The sequence below is a fragment of the Lactuca saligna genome, chromosome 2, assembly GCF_052625555.1.
Source record: "Lactuca saligna cultivar CGN05327 chromosome 2, ASM5262555v1, whole genome shotgun sequence".
Classification (NCBI taxonomy): Eukaryota; Viridiplantae; Streptophyta; class Magnoliopsida; order Asterales; family Asteraceae; genus Lactuca; species Lactuca saligna.
The window spans coordinates 181,790,798-181,808,045 of record NC_136418.1 but is presented as its reverse complement, the minus strand read 5'-3'; the positions used below and the strand labels follow the sequence as shown (position 1 = coordinate 181,808,045).

General features: G+C 29.2%; 1 protein-coding gene across 1 annotated transcript; it reads left to right on the top strand.

The window, feature by feature from the left end:
• Positions 1-1,895: 1,895 nt before the first annotated feature.
• LOC145030467 (uncharacterized) lies at positions 1,896-2,429 on the top strand. The gene has a single exon (XM_078978833.1). It carries the CDS (start codon positions 1,896-1,898, stop codon positions 2,427-2,429), a length of 534 nt encoding a protein of 177 aa, XP_078834959.1.
• Positions 2,430-17,248: the final 14,819 nt, after the last annotated feature.

Sequence of the window (17,248 nt, the reverse complement as noted above, 5' to 3'; positions counted from 1 at the left end):
ACGAAAAAGAAAAGAACAAGAAGAGGCTAATCAATTAAGAGGGTCTTTGAATAAATATTTTGTTAGAAATCAAAATTCCAATGATCCGGTTAATAATTTTAATGCTCCACCTAGTACTTCCAATGATTCGGTTGATATTTCCAATGATTTTGAAAAAAATGATTTTTTTGATAAAGATAAACCAAGTGATTTTAATATTTTTGATCCTAGAGTATGGGATGATTTAGATTCAAAAATGAAAGATTTACTAATAGAAAAAGGCCTAAATAGAGAAGTTGATACCAACACAATTTTTCCAAAAGATTCACTTGGTAGACATTTTTCATTTGATTTTTTCATTCGGAAATTAAGAAATGGTGATTCTTTTGATAGAAAATGGTTAGTGTATTCAAAAGAACTTGATAAAGTTTTTTGTTTTTGTTGTAAGTTGTTTAAAACTATTCGAACTAAAAGTAGTTTGGCAACCGAAGGAATTAAAGATTGGAAGCATCTTAGTGAAACATTAAAACAACATGAAAATAGTTCCGATCATATGGATAATTTAAGAACATGGAATGAAACGCGAATCAGGTTAAATAAAAACGAAACAATTGACAAAGAAATTCAAGAAATGATAAAAAAAAAAGATACCGAACATTGGAAAGAAGTTATGGTTAGAATTATTTATGTTGTAAAATGTTTAGTAAAAAATAACTTGGCTTTTCGTGGTACAAATGAAAAAATTTATGAAAACTCAAATGGCAATTTTTTAAGTGTAATTGAATCAATTGCGGAGTGGGATCCGGTAATGAAAGAACATTTTCGAATGATTCAAGACAAAGAAACACATAATCATTATCTTAGTCATAAAATTCAAAATGAATTAATTGAAATGTTAGCTTCCGAGGTAAAATGTGCAATTATAAAAAAAATCAAAAGGAAAAAATATTTTTCTATAATTCTTGATTGCACTCCGGATGGTAGTCACCAAGAACAAATGACTTTGATTATAAGATGTGTAGATTTAGAAAGTGTTCCATTAAAAGTTGAAGAGTTTTTTTTAGAGTTTTTAATTGTAGAAGATACATCCGGTCTTGGTCTTTTTAATGTTTTACAAGATGCCCTAAAATCTCTTGATTTGGATATTAATTATGTTCGTGGTCAAGGGTATGATAATGGGGCAAATATGAAAGGTAAACACCAAGGTGTTCAAAAACGATTGCTTGATATAAATAATAGAGCTTTTTATATGCCTTGTGGATGTCATAGTTTAAATTTGGTTTTGTGTGATATGGCAAATTCTTGCCAAAAGGCAAAAACTTTTTTTGGTACATGTCAAACGCTTTATAATGTTTTTTCCAATTCAACCAAAAGATGAAGTGTTTTACTTGAGTTTGTTGATGATCTAACACTTAAATCATTATCAGCTACTCGTTGGGAAAGTCATATTGAATGTGTTAAAGCAATAAAAACACAATTTTATCAAATAAGAAAAGCTTTAAAAAAACTATCTATAATAAGTGATAATGGACAAGTGTGTAGAGATGCTGATTCACTAGTAAATGGTGAATTTTTTAGTTTTGAATTTATTTTAAGTTTAGTTATATGGTATGATATTTTGTACAAAATTAATTTGGTAAGCAAAAAGTTACAATCCAAAGAAATGCTTCTTGATGTTGCTGTAAAAAATTTAGAAGGGTTAATTAATTATTTTGAAGAATATAGGGAAAGTGGGTTTGACTTTGCTATTAGTGAAGCAAAAGAAATAGCAAATAGTGTTAAAGTTAAACCCGAATTTCTTCAAAAACGCAATAAAAAAAGAAAACAACATTTTGATGAAATTCCAAATACCGAAAGAGAACACCAATCTTCTCAAGAAGCATTTAAAAGAGATTATTTTTTTTATTCTTGTTGATATGGCTCTTGTTCAATTGAAAAGTAGATTTGAACAAATGCAATATTTTGAATCGATATTTGGTTTTTTGTTTGATGGTTCCAAATTAGTTTCTTTAGTTGATGATGAATTAAAGAAATGTTGTTTAAATCTTGAGTCCAATTTGAAAAATGGTGAAGATTATGATATTGATGGAGATAATTTATTCATTGAGTTAAAACTTTTGCAGAAAATATTGTCGGATGAAGCATACAAAAGTCGAATTCCTTGGACATCTATTCAAATAATGGAGTATGCAAGAAGAATGGATATGTTCCCTAATGTGTTGGTTGCATATAGGATATTATTGACGGTGCCGGTTACGGTTGCTTCCGCGGAAAGAAGTTTTTCAAAATTGAAGCTTTTGAAATCGTATCTCCGAAGTACAATGACTCCAGAAAGATTGAATGGATTAGCAATTTTAAGTATTGAAAGTGATTTTCTAAAAAATATTGATTATTGTAAAATAAGAGATGTTTTCGCTTCAAAAAATGCGCGAAGACATCGTTTTAGGTGATTTTTGTATATTTTGGTTGTGTTATTTGTTTGATTATAAAAATTACTGCATTTTTTATATTAGAAATTACTACATTTGTTTGATTATATGTTTTTGTTATTGTACGTTACACATATAAGGGCATAATTTTTTTATCTCGCCCCGGGTAGTAAAAAACAATGGACCGGCCCTGTAGTCGAGTTTCGGGCCCCTAACACGTCAAGTTTATGGTCCAACTTGTCCAGTTGGTGCCTCGTTTTGTCATCTGGTGGGGAGAAAGCAATGGCTCAGATTACGCCACATCACCCACTTCGCTTCAGCACCCTTACGACTTCTAAACCCCGTAACTTTCACATACAAGATTTGTTTTCAACATTATTTATATCCGCACGTAGGCATTGACAAGATCTACAACTCTCCTTTGAACTCCATCGGCTAACTCTCGACTGATTTTAAATTTAACAGTATGAGAAAATTACATTATTTAATGATCGTGTAAAACTCATAACTTCTACACACATACTCGGTTTTTGTCTGTATTTTTATCGTTAAACTCCTACTAATGAGATCTTCGATTCTCATTTAGGTTGTGTCGGCTAAAAATCGATCAATCTAAAATTCGAACTCCATGCTGCACACTGTTATGCATGCTCTCAGTTTAACCTATACTATGACTTTTGTTTAGATCTCTAAGGCTAAAAATCTCTTTATCGCTAACTCACTTTTTACGTCACACAACGTCGTGCCGGTTTTATCGCGAAACTTCGACAGGTCATAACTTCTTCGTTATAACTCGGATTTCAGTGTTCTTTATATGTACGCAATCATTGTAACGGCCACTACAACAATTCTCTCCCACTTAGAATGATGCCGTTTTGGAATCATGCGTCAGCAAACAGATGCGGATAGCGGCTCATCATGTTACTCTCTATTTCCCAAGTGAGGTTTGGTCCATTCGTATGTTTCCGTTGCATAAGCACTAAGTCGACCATCTTGCGTCGCAACTTCTTTATCTTACGGTCAACGATTGCCTCTGGATCTACAATTAGCCTCTTATTTTCATCCATCCTTAACTCAAAAAGTGGAATTATGTCGGGAACTTCTCCCGTGAACTTCCTTAAATGACACACATGGAAAGTGTTATGAATACCATTTAATTCTTCTGGAAATTCCAGTTTGTAGGCTTGGTTCCTAATCCTCTGAAGAACCTTGAATGGTCCAATAAGCCTTAGATTTAACTTTCCTCTTTTCCCAAACCTTATAAGTCCCTTCCATGGTGAGACTTTAAGCAAACCCGAATTTCTAACTTCGAGTGTCATCACTCGCCTCTTCTTGTCACCATAGCTCTTTTTGATGATCCTGAGCTAATGGCATCCTTTCTCTAATCACTTATTTACTTTTCAGTAGTCTGATGGACTATATTGGGGCCCATAAACTGCTTTTCTCTAGCCTCAAGCCAACAAGACGGCGTACGACACCTATCTCTATACAAGGCTTGATAAGGTGTCATCTTGATGCTCGAGTGGAAACTATTATCATAGGAAAACTCTACCAAAGGTAAGTGCTCATCCCAATTACCTTGGAATTCTTGGGTACATGCTCTTAGCATATCTTTCAGTGTTTGAATTGTTCTTTCGCTCTGACCATCAGTCTGCGGATGGTAAGTTGTACTTAAACACAACTCCGTACCCATTTCCTCTTATAGAATCATTTAAAACCTTGATGTGAAACGACTATTACGATCTGATATAATCGTTAAAGGTACATTGTGAAATCTCACAACTTCCCACAAAGAGCCTCTAGCCCAACGATATCAGGTGGTGCCCTCCCTTTTTGAGGTCGAGAGTTCAAGTCCCGTCGTGGACATAAGTGAAATTAGGTGTTAGTTTATGAGAGTTTATATATTTAAATTTGTCAGTTCAAAAAGATTATAATAATAATAGTATTAAGAATATCATTAAAGGTAATATACTCAATTCTAGTCAATAAGGGACTAAAGGTGCAATACAAACATATTATAGGGATCTTCCGAGTTAAAAACATTGTTAGGGATGAAGCATGTACATTATCCCAAACCATAGGGACCATTTGTGTAATTTATGCTAGTTAAAAAAAGGCAAACTATTAAATTTGATGGTTATGTGTGTTACTTGTTAAAAGCATGGGCGTCTTTTAGAATGTGCAAGGTGGGCATCCGCACATAATCCATGTCATGGAGGGGTTTAATTTTACATATGATTAAGTTTGCTATCTAGTAATAAAAAGACAAAAAGCCCATCTTTTTTTGCAATTCCAATAACTCACACTACAATTAAAAATTACAACAAGTCACATTATAAAAATTTGTTTTAAAACTTAAAAATTACATTTGGGCTAATAATGGACTAATGTAGATTTATGGCAAGCACGAGCTTATGTGTTGTTTCAATTTCAAACTTTCAAATTTGCGTTAACTGCAAAGCTCAAATGACGTTTCTTGTTTCATGATTTTTTTTTATTCCACTAGATTCCACCTCTCGTTTTTTTGTTGCACTCCCGCTCTGATTTTTTTATTGTCAACTGAAATTAAACAAAGTATTTCAGCATTCCTAATTTATAAATTTGACAGCCTCTCATTTTAATATTATGATTGTTGTCATTGATTAACAAATGTAACACACTAACACATATATTCTGAATGACTGAATTTCTAACTTCACATTATTGCATTATTAAATGTGAGATCTATTTTGAGCGATTTCTCTATTACTATTCCCCTTAGTTTCTGTAATTATGAATTTCATATTGTTGTTAATGTTATATCATATATAAATTAAAAAAATTATACCTCCTAAGCATCTATTAGGTAATGAAAATTGTAATAATCATACTATATTATAAATGAAATATTTTTCCTTTCACCACATTCATTTGAAACTCCTATCGTTTTTTCTTTCACCACATACATTTAAAACTCATGACTTTTCAATTTCTCTCTAATAATAATTATAAGTTTGTTAATAAGGTTAAATAAATATCAAATCTAAAGTGTAATCATATATAAACTAAATTTCAATATTAAAATAATATATTTACTTCCTGTCTTTTTAAATTTGGATGTAAACAATTATCATTTTAAAGATACAATTTTAGAACAATTTGTATAAAATATTTAAATTATTAATCTGAATATCACATTACAGGGTCAACTTAAATAAAGATTTTAGTTTAACTTATACAATCTAAAGAATATTTTTTAAATAGTTAAAAGTGATTAATTGTAGTGTTTTTATAATATTGATTAAAAGTTGGTTAATAAGGTTAAATAAATATGACACCTAAAGTGTAATCATATTTATACTAAATTTCAATTTTAAAATAATATCTTTACTTATACTTATAAAGTTATGTCTTTAACTTTTAACATATTATACTTAATGTATTAGATTTAATATGTTGTTGTATGTAAACAATTATCAGTTTAAAACTACAACTTTTGAACAGTTTGGATAAAATACTTAAATTGTTAATTTAAATATAACATTACAATGTCAACTTAAATATAAATTTCAGTTCCACTTAAAAAACCAAAGAATATTTTGTAAATAGTTAAAAGTGATAAATTATAGTGAAAATTTCAAAAACTAAATTGTAATATTAATTTAACTAAAATATTTCCTAAAGATATTTTTATAATCGTTAAAAGTTTTCAAACAAGTAGCTTAAAATAACTTAAAATAACAATAGTTAAAAGTAACTCTATATAAATGATTATATTGTTACCTTTAAAATATAAAAACAGTTTTTGATGTTATAAATAATTATAATGATAGAATTTAAAACATTAAGCAAATAAATTTTAAAAAATTAATTAACAATAACAGCAACTATAAATAAATTAAACCATATATTATATTTAATTTTATTCATGTATAACTCGCGGATAGAAGTCCTTCAAACGATTATGATTATACAATTACAATAGATGTATATATTATTATATAATTCAAAATAATCAATATATTATATCAATTTAGTATATGAATTATTATATCAAATTTAACAACATTATTGCTATATTTAAAAAAAATTGTAAAAACTTCAACTATATAGATGTTTCTGTACAACGCACGAGCATTCACCTAGTAATAATAATAAGATGAAGATATAAGGTCTCAAAGTGGGGCTCTTGATATGTTTATCCAAAAAAGCCTCAAAGTTCTTTTAGAATCAACACAATTATGATATTAATGCTGATAATGCAAGTGTTGATAAAAATTAAAATAAAGTTGTTAAAGTTTTACTTACAGTGCATAAAGTTACAATATATATATATATATATATATATATATATATATATATATATATATATATATATATATATATATATATAAATAGATTGACAATGTCACAATAATTGCTACTAGAATGATACGTTTGAGAATATTGATTATGAAGAGTTGGAGACCAATTTTGCATTCAATAATGTTATGAAAACCACACAATTAATGTAACTATATAAGATTATAGATCATGTTATCGTTCTTTTGTTTCGATTGTTTTTATAACATTTATCAAATTATCATAGTATGAATAAATTTTACTTATATAAATATTTAAGGGACCATTCTACTTTTTTACATGTAGCCCTAAAAATCACCGGCCTAGATATTGGTATTTTGATGAATAATCCTAAAAAATATTATTTTTGCTTGAAATGGAAACTAGTGTTCACATTCAAGTGTTTCATTTTTGGGTTCAAATCATTTGATTGATCCTTAAAAGCAAGCTAAAGATTATTGTTGCTTTATACCTAAACCACCACACCATTGTTGAAAATTTTATCATTTATGTATATTATATAGCCATGGCACTCAACAAGAAACACAAATTAACAAATTTAATACATATAGTTTACCGAAATATGAATGTTACTAAGGTAAGTGAAAACAAATTTATAATTTATTCAATCATGATTTTTTTCCCATTTAAATTCAACAAATTAATAGACCAGAAAAACCAAAAACCTTATCTCATTTGCTGCGAATATTCTAAGGCCAACTTTTATGTAGTGGATTGGTTGTCAATACAAGTGCATGTCCGATGAATACATTGTCTAATGCTTGACTTATCAAAATTCATATATATATATATATATATATATATATATATATATATATATATATATATATATATATATATAGATATAGATATATATATATATATATATATATATATATATAGAGAGAGAGAGAGAGAGAGATAGTTAACTTTAAGTATTCTAACTAATTATTGTGGGGATATCGTATGCTATAAGAATGATAAAGAAAATATGTTGTTTGATAATATAAATACGTTCAATCTTACATAACTATTGTCATTAACACACATTCTCACTAGTTAAATCGTCTATAAGGTTATTATACATTTATTATTATTATTCTCATTTCTATCAGCATGATGTAAAAATGTTTATTGGGTCGTATTCTGTCTGAAAGAAAATGAGTGAAAAACGATGTGTAAAAACAAAAATAAATATTAATTAGCGAGAATGCATGACGATATTTTTGTAAGATTGAACAACTTATTATCTTAGTAATTCTCATAGCATAAGATATTTGCACAATAATTAGTTAGCGAGAATGCATGACGATATTTTTATAAGATTGAACGTATTCGTATTACGAAACAACTTATTCTCTTTGTAAGATTGAATGTATTCGAGAATGAATAACCTAAGTCTCTCTCTCTCTCTCTCTCTCTATATATATATATATATATATATATATATATATATATATATATATATATATATGTTCAAATGAGAACATTTCTTATGTTGAGAACAATTGAGAACAAATATAAGCCACTAATTTCATACCTTAAATTTTTTTAAGTTCGTTAAAAAAATTATTATTTATAATAATTAGATACATATAAATCCCCAACCCTACCCCCACCCCTACCAATGTGAAATTGGATGTTCCTCTTTCCCTTGTTTCGATCCCCATTAAAGTTGGGACAAACCACCGGACCACCGCCGGAAACACCAGACCGCCATCGGAATCAGTAGAATGGCGCCACAATCATCGAACCTTGCCTCTACACTTCTCCAGGCCTAGTTGTTCATGACCCCCCTTCGCCTTTACTCCTCCCACCGTCGGTGGTTGAAGCTTAAGCCGAAGCAAACGTATCTCCCTGGTAACCCGATATACTTTGTTGTGTGATATATTTTACAGGAACTTACCAAGTTTTGTGCTTATGATTTATGTTTACAATGTTTTTGGGTATATTTGGTTTCAAAAGGAAAAGTCGGACGTGATCTCACTGCATCCCATATAGATTTGTTCTGCATTGATTGTTTATGATTTTACTATAATGTTTTGAGAATAGTTTTACTTTGATTGACTTTAATGGTTTTGACTTATTTAAAATGGAAATTTTACTCGGTATTTTTTGGATGCTATAATAATATTTGTTATGATAATAATTTTTTTGTATGTTAATTGCATTTGAGTATTATTACGATGATACAAGTTTTCAACTTCAAACTAAAAAATGTTATCAACAATGATAATAGTTAAAATAACGATAATATTTTATATTATTATTACATAGAAAGTAATTTATTTTAATGATCTTTTTATTTTACTTGGTTGTAGAAACTACAAATGATACAGATTATGAACCTTTATGATTTCGTTTTGATATAAATGAATATTTAGTTGAATTTTGGTTAAATGAAACGTGATACTTTTAATTAATCAATATGTAGTATTAAGCAATTTTTAATATTTATTATAATAATAAATATATCTTTATATATGTTAATTACATAGAAGTAATAATTGAATTAATAAAGGTTTTTACTTTTAACCACTATTTTTTTATTAATTAACAACAATAATAATTAAAATGATAATAATATTTTATATTATCGTTAGAATTTTTATTTTATAGTTTGTTAAAATAACTTAGTAGTTTTTGACAACATACTTTTATTAGTATTCTGTATAATATAAATTTATTCTTGCATCATAATACGCGGAAATTTGTCTAGTGTTCGATATAAATTTGTCGCAATTTAACATATATCAAAACTAATATTTTATCTGTCTCAAATTCAAAAACTATGTCTATTTTCTCGGTATTGTTATAATTTTTTATTTTTTTTTCATATATACATGATGTCCTTTATATTCTTGTATTGTTGTAAATATGTTTTTTTTTTCATAGATGATATCCTTGATATTATTGTTTGATTCCGAAAATGACCACACCCTTGTAATTCTTTGCAGGATTTGTGATGCATCGCACGTGATATAATCCATAATCCCATTTTTGAACGTTCTAGAAAAATTATATTCCTAATTTTTATAGAAAGGAAAAATAGTAATAAAAATGTAAGCAAGGAAAGCTTTTGACCTATTTATTTATTTATTTATTTATTTTTTGTCTTGGGTATCACGTGTTCTAGAAGCATGGATGCCATCAGCATAACAAAAGCAGGCTGTCATCAACTGTGCCACATGGCATTACGTCACTGGCGAAGTGTTGTTAACCGCCAGGTCATCAATTGGCATGCGTGTTCTTGGGCGGTGACCGGTGGCAGCTTGCATTTACTCCGGATTACGGTCGTCCTCCTTTTACGGTTAATGACACGTCGCACTTCACTTGGACCACCGGCTTAATTGCCCGTTGCTTTACTTCAATTCTCAAGCAAAATTTTGTTTCAATAATTAATGAAGAGTAATGGATATAATAGATTGATAGTAATATTTTTTATAAATATTTTATCATTAACCCATTCATATCTAAAAAACAATTTTTATAATAATAATATTAAAAGAATACAGCTGAAGTCTCCATGTTAGGATGCAAATTGAGGATAAACAAATACGAACGGGAATTTCTGAATTTTGATACTTTTAGTTTACCTGCCAAAATTAAATTAAAAACAAAAAAACAAAAAACAGAAATCATTTATGTAGTTTGCAAAAATATCACATTTGGTAATTATATTTTGTTTTGCACTCGGACCATTATACAATTTGATTTTGTTTCGTTTTTTGTCCTTAGCATCGCTTCACCTTCTATATCCCCTATTCTTTTTTTTTCTCTAATGTTTCAATCGTCATCAACCACCGTTGGCAACAAGTGTAGGGGTGGATCCAAGGTGATCTTGGGGTAGCCCGGGATACCCCTCAAAAACTTTTCGATAGTGTAATTTTTGTTTATGCATCCCTAAAAAAAATCACTATAGTGTGTGTATATGTATATATGTGTGTGTGTGTGTGTGTATATATATATATATATATATATATATATATATATATATATATATATATATATATATGGGAAAAGTGAATATACCGTTAAAGGTATATAAGCTCAGGTACCCAAACACATTATAATACGTCGTTTTATTTTATATATTCGTTATAATGTTCTTAAACTTCAACCCCTAATTTAATTTACTTTCAAGATTTTCAAAATTTCAGTATTATCTTACTCTTACATCATATCTTTTTGATGACCAACTACTAGGCTATATATATTATAGTTGAAAATGAAAATTATATAAGATGAAGATAAATGTGTAATTTATAAAAATCATGGAAGTAAATCAAGTTAGAAGTTAAATTATAAGAACATTCGACAATTAGAATGTATTATATGATACAAAACGACGTATTATAATGTGTTTGGGTAGCTAAGCTTATATACCCTTAAGGGTATATTCACTTTATTTATATATATATATATATATATATATATATATATATATATATATATATATATATATATATATATATATATATGCATTCCTTCCTTTATAAACATAACCAAATAGTTGGTTTGTTGGTTAAACATAACCAAATAGTTGGTTTGTTGGTTAAGATGCTATCTTATTGAAACAAATGTTCCAAGATCAATTCTTGCTTCTTACATATCCTTTTGTTTACTTTTGTTTTATTTTCCCAGCTATTCTATCCCACATCGCCAAACACATGTAAACTCAATCATTTTTGTCTTTTATATAAACCAATATCAATTCTTGCTACTTACATATCCTTTGTTTACTTTTGCTTTATATTCCCAGTTATTCTATCCCACATCGCCAAACACATGTAAACTCAGTCATTTTGGTCGATTATATAAACCAATTATGTTCATGCTTCATTTGATATATACTTTGAGTCCCACATCGATTCAAGTATCAAAATATACTTTAACTTCATGTTTATATAAAAAAAAAAAAAAAAAAAAAAAAAACTTGAGGTTAGCTAAGGATTCGATTAATGTTTGAGTTTTAAACCGAACCAGGGAAACCCTAGTACCTCGGAAAAAAAATTGTGCTACCTTAAAATAATTGGGATACTCCTTTATTATGATCCTGGCTCCGCTACTGAACAAGTGCTTCATCAGCCGTAATCCTCCCCTCCTCGTCTCTTCTTTCTGATCCTTTCTCGACCAAACTAACCGTCGATCTCCATTATGTCTTCTCCATTGCTAGGCCGACATCCCTAATCTTCCTCGTCTCCATCGTTGTCACTTATGCTTGTTCATCGCCCTGAACCGAATCTACTTTCCTACGAAGATGCAAACCAGATCCCGCTGGTGTAAGAGTTTCAGAAAAGTCGCAAATCCAAAAAAAATGTTTTTTTTCCTCATTTGATATTGGTTGGCATTTCATGTTTCGATTTGGGTTACCATTTTGTTTTTTGGGTTGAAGGTAGTTAGTGTTTTGTCTACAATCTGTAGGGTTATTATTATTATTTTTTTTTGGGTAGTGCCGAAATCTACATGCATGACAGGTAAAAAAGAAATGATAATGGTGGTGTCGCCAAATCTGCACTCTAATGCTTCTGTACAACAAGAAAGAGGATAAACGAAATCAAACAAAATCCATAGTCATTTCCGAAACCACCACTATACCTTCGTTACTTACGTATCTACACATGGACACCGAAACGATAAAATCAACAGACAGGAGATTTCTTGAAATCCACATAACCAAAAGATCTATAAAAATAGACTTTGTGTTTGATTTCTAAAATGATTTTTAGGAACGATTTCAGGAACATATTTTGATTTCAGGTTTTGTATATAGATTTTGGTTGTGATTATATTGGGTTTTTTTGTTCAATTTCTTTTGATTTTGGTGTGGTGACCGGAGATAAGTGGTGGAGGTTGAACAGTGGTGATATTGGATGTCAATTGTGGTGGTTGAATAAGGGATGCGGATGCCGAAGGTAAACGGTTGATCAGGTGGTGGTTAGGGGTCACTGATTGTGATTTTCGATGGGTAGTAGTTTTCTGATGGTGGTAGGTGATGGTTGACATTGAGAGGTGGTGTTGATGGTGGGACCTGTGTATATTAATACACTAGTTGTGAGACCTATGTATTATACGAGTTAATTTTAAAAAAAAAAAGTTAAATATAAAGGTTAAAATATTTGAGAACTTTGAATTTATAAGAAAATAAAAAAATATATTGAAGTAGTATAATAGAAATTTTTTATCTCTTAAATTCTAACAAATACTAATTTAAATAAATAAAAGAAACTAATAAGCTTTAATTTTGAAAATTTTGAAATTAAAAGATAAGTTCATTAATAAAGTTGATATCTATTTATTACCACATTTATTGCAATTAGTATATTAAAATATTATGTAGAATTTAATAATATACAAAAACTCATAAAATGACATGTGGAAAAAAAAATAATTTAAAATAACCACAAAATGACATTTGGCAAATTGAATGAGAGTGTGACAAGTGATAAAAAAAAACTTTCATTTATTCGAAATGATTTTCTTTAATCAATAAATTATAACAAAATAATAAAATATGAAAATAAAATACAAAGGACATTATAATCCTTTTATGTTTAAGAGAAACCAAAAACACTAAACTAAACTGTAGGAATAGTCCAAATGCAAAACAAAATATAAAGATAAAATGTGATATTTTTTCAAACGATAGCGACCATTTCAATAATTTGTTAAGAATAAAAATGAATATATTAGATACAAATATTATGACAATATTTGTGTCCATCAAGATACGGCAATCCATTGAATTGACAAAATGTCTTGTGCCACGCCTTGTTCTTTGGACGTTCTATGCCCACTAATGCACCATTGATACATTTGCATTATTTAGTATACATGTATATTACACAATTTAGGTTAAAACCCATGAAACCGATGGGTGTTAATTTTAAATAGAATTAAAAAATGAATTATGTAATAAAATAATATATCATTAACTTAAAAAACTTATGAATTGTGTTGTATTTCTTTTATTAAATTTATAATTTGTACGTATTTAATAAGTATGTAAGTCCAATTATTTGATAAAAGTCATGAGTTTGTATAATGCAACATACATTTGAGTAAAAAGAAATAAACACAAAAAAAAATCATTAAAATTGCATTGCTATAAAACAAACAAAACATTTCAGTAATGTAATTAACATTAAAAAAAATACAATACATGTTTACAGATAAATTAATTAATATGATGGATGAAGGATGGTTTACTAAAAGTGACTAAAAGTATGTTTATCTTAAATTGATATAATGTTGATAAAGTAAAATATGAACAAATAAAATTTATATTAAACACAATTAATATTTGTAAGATGTAAACCCAAGACAATAAATATAATTTTATTATTATTATTAAAATAGAAATTAGTTAATTTTTATAGAATTCGACAATCACATGATATGATTTTTAACATGAAATAAATAGTAATTTTAAAAAACATTGATACAAAATAAAAAGTTCATAAACTTTTGTTAAAAATCCAATTTAAATGTAATAGTTATTTGTAAATTTGTAGTATTATGTTGTTTAGTACGTTTCAAGAAATGGATCACCTAAACCACATACCTAAATTCCACTAAATGGGTTATCCCTAAACCACATACCCTAATTATACGGATGAATCCTCCTTTTACTCTATCCAACAATATGATGTCTTAATCGATCCCTATTTGATTGAGTATCATAACCGGATGATTATGAACGAATCATACCGACGACGATCTTCCAATTATGTCAGACACCGACGAGTTTCAGAGTTCAAACATTGTTAGTCTTATGCGGTTGTGAGACAGCCTCTTATCGGTGTTGTATCTGGAAATGAGAAATTACGTTTAGTCATTTGGGTTTCGTGTTGATTGCAATAGATGGCGGGCCACTGCTCATATTATAGGTTAGTTGGTGGAGTCGTTACCACCATTACCGCCAGACTGAACTGCTACTTCAAGACGTTGGACGACAGTTGATGTTAAGTTTCCGGAACCTGATTGAGTTCTTAGAAAGATGACTGGGTATGGGCTCGTGGATCCAGTGAAATGAATAGAGTATTTTGATTACTTGAGGATTCAACGTACGATTGATATTGAGGTAAGTCTTTACAGTATCAAATAATTTGTGTTCAATACAGTATACTAATTCTTATGAACTTGACACAAAAATAACGTATATTCTCAAAATTCACTTAATAAACGACAATGAAAGAACTAGTAACACATTCAATTTATACACGTTACAGGGACCATTTTTGTAACTATTATAACTATTTTGAGAAAAATGTACATATCTGCAATTATAGTTTAATGGGAACCATCTTTTTTTGAATTTGTACTTTACAATGAGCATTTATAGGGACCATTTATGTATTCTGTTATATGAATATATAGTTATTTAATGCCTTTCAGAAAAGAGCAGGAAGATAACTAAATATTACAGAATCCTAAAAAAGACAATAGTATCCTTTAGTTTAGTTGTACACCAAAACTTCAAAGGAAGATAAGTAAATATGACAGAATCCTAAAAAAGACAATAGTGTCCTTTAGTTTAGTTGTACACCAAAACTTCAAATAATCACGCCGAATCCTGCTATCCCTGTAAAAGTCATGATAATTCATACATACTTGAATAAACTTATCACAATTGACAATAATTATAAAAAATACCAATTTGCCCTTTGACTTTTTTACAAATGTCATCATAACCCGAATGAAGACCTATCACAGTCACATTTCCACACAATTTTGTTGAAACGAGCAGCACAGAGGGACAAAAATTCTTGCTTAACTCTATCAAGAGTAGCAACCCACTCCCCATTAATTGTAATCCTCCTAACAAAAAGTTGTTAGCGCTTTAATAATGAGTATAAAACTTGAAACATAGGAGTAATGCTTACCTTGGGTAGAAGGATTGTAGTGATTAGCAAGGTTCTAAAAAGCTCACCATGGCTCCGCCATGACGCACCACGGTTCCAATGCTTGCACATGCCGCCAAACTTTGCCAAAACGTTGCCTTAACTCATATATGTGTATAAAAATGATAATAGTTAAAAATACATATAAAAATATTAAATGTATAGAAAATTGTCGCCTTAAGTCACGCCTTACAAACGTGGTGACTCGCCAATGCTCGGAAAAGCTTGAGGCTTGATATTGCCGCCAAATCATGCCTTACGTTATTTAGAACCTTGGTGATTAGACTACAAAACACGTGAACGGACTACATAAACCTGTGAATTAACTAAGCGACCGACAAAATAAGAAATCTTCAACGAAATGGAGAAACAGATGGTGGTGGTGACCATAACATGTCTGGAAGCATGAGAATACGATTACCTACCGTGTTGATGGAGAGTAGGGTGGCAATTTATGACACGATACGATAAAAATACACGAAACGAAACAAAATTGGGACGAAACTAAAATTTTAATTCGTGTTCGTGTCGTGTTCATGTTAGCTGTAAAAAACATGATGTCGTGTCGTGTCATGTTCATGTTCAATATTCGACACGAAATTGATACGATTTAGCAGTTTTTTATCGTGTTTTTCGTGTTTATCGTGTTATATTTGATAAAGTAGTCATTAAATAAACTAGTTTTTAGTATATGTTATATTTGTCGTGTCGTATAGTGTTTTTCGTTTTTTAATTCGTTTCTTTTCGTGTTAGTTAAAAAAAACATGATATCGTGTAGTGTCGTGTTCGTGTTACAAAAAATATTGTCGTGTCGTGTTGTGTTAGACAGAAACACGAAACGATAGCACTATTTGTCACCCCTAATAGAGAGTCGACAAAAATGAACACAATTTTTTGCCATCAATGGTAGGTGATCATGACCAGAAAAAGATGTGACTAAGAAAAAAAATTATAGAACGTGATGACGTAAATATCATTGATAGAAACTTGATACTTGGATCGTAAAAAATCTTTTTTTACAATTTAAGCTCTATCTTTGTTAGAATTTAAGCTCTATTATTCGACAAGATGATATATAAACTTACAAAAGTGTTCCTAAGCTATACAAAATAAATAAAACGTGTCAGGAATTTAGGATACACTAATACATTGTTGTGATTAAATATTGATATTTTTATTACTAGATACGGTGAAAAAACACTATGCTTTTGACGCATATCATCATTTACGGTGCAATTGATCAAACTATCCCCCTTTCATGTGTTCAATTCGCACACTTTGTTCCCATGGATCGGAGAGTTTGGAATCTTGGTCCGTTTTTCTGTTTGTAACTTTTTTTCTTGTTCTTTCCTCCTTGCATCGTCTTGATGTAAGGTGTCTGTTTTTAATATATTTGCCGTTTAAAAAAAATAAAATAAAAAATAATAAAATAAAAAAAAAATCGATTCCACACTTTCACATGTTTTTTTGCATATATCAAAATATCATTTAATATGATTGATGAAACAAATATTAGCAGACATGGATTTTATATGTTATAAGGATGTCTATGAATCGTGAAAATTGTGAAAACAAAAAACAACGGAACGATTTTTACGCTGCCTAGAGCAGTTTGCA

What these genes read in the sequence shown, in the direction of transcription:
- LOC145030467 (XM_078978833.1), top strand. Translation starts at nt 1,896, where the DNA reads ATGGCTCTTGTTCAATTGAAAAGTAGATTTGAACAAATGCAATATTTT.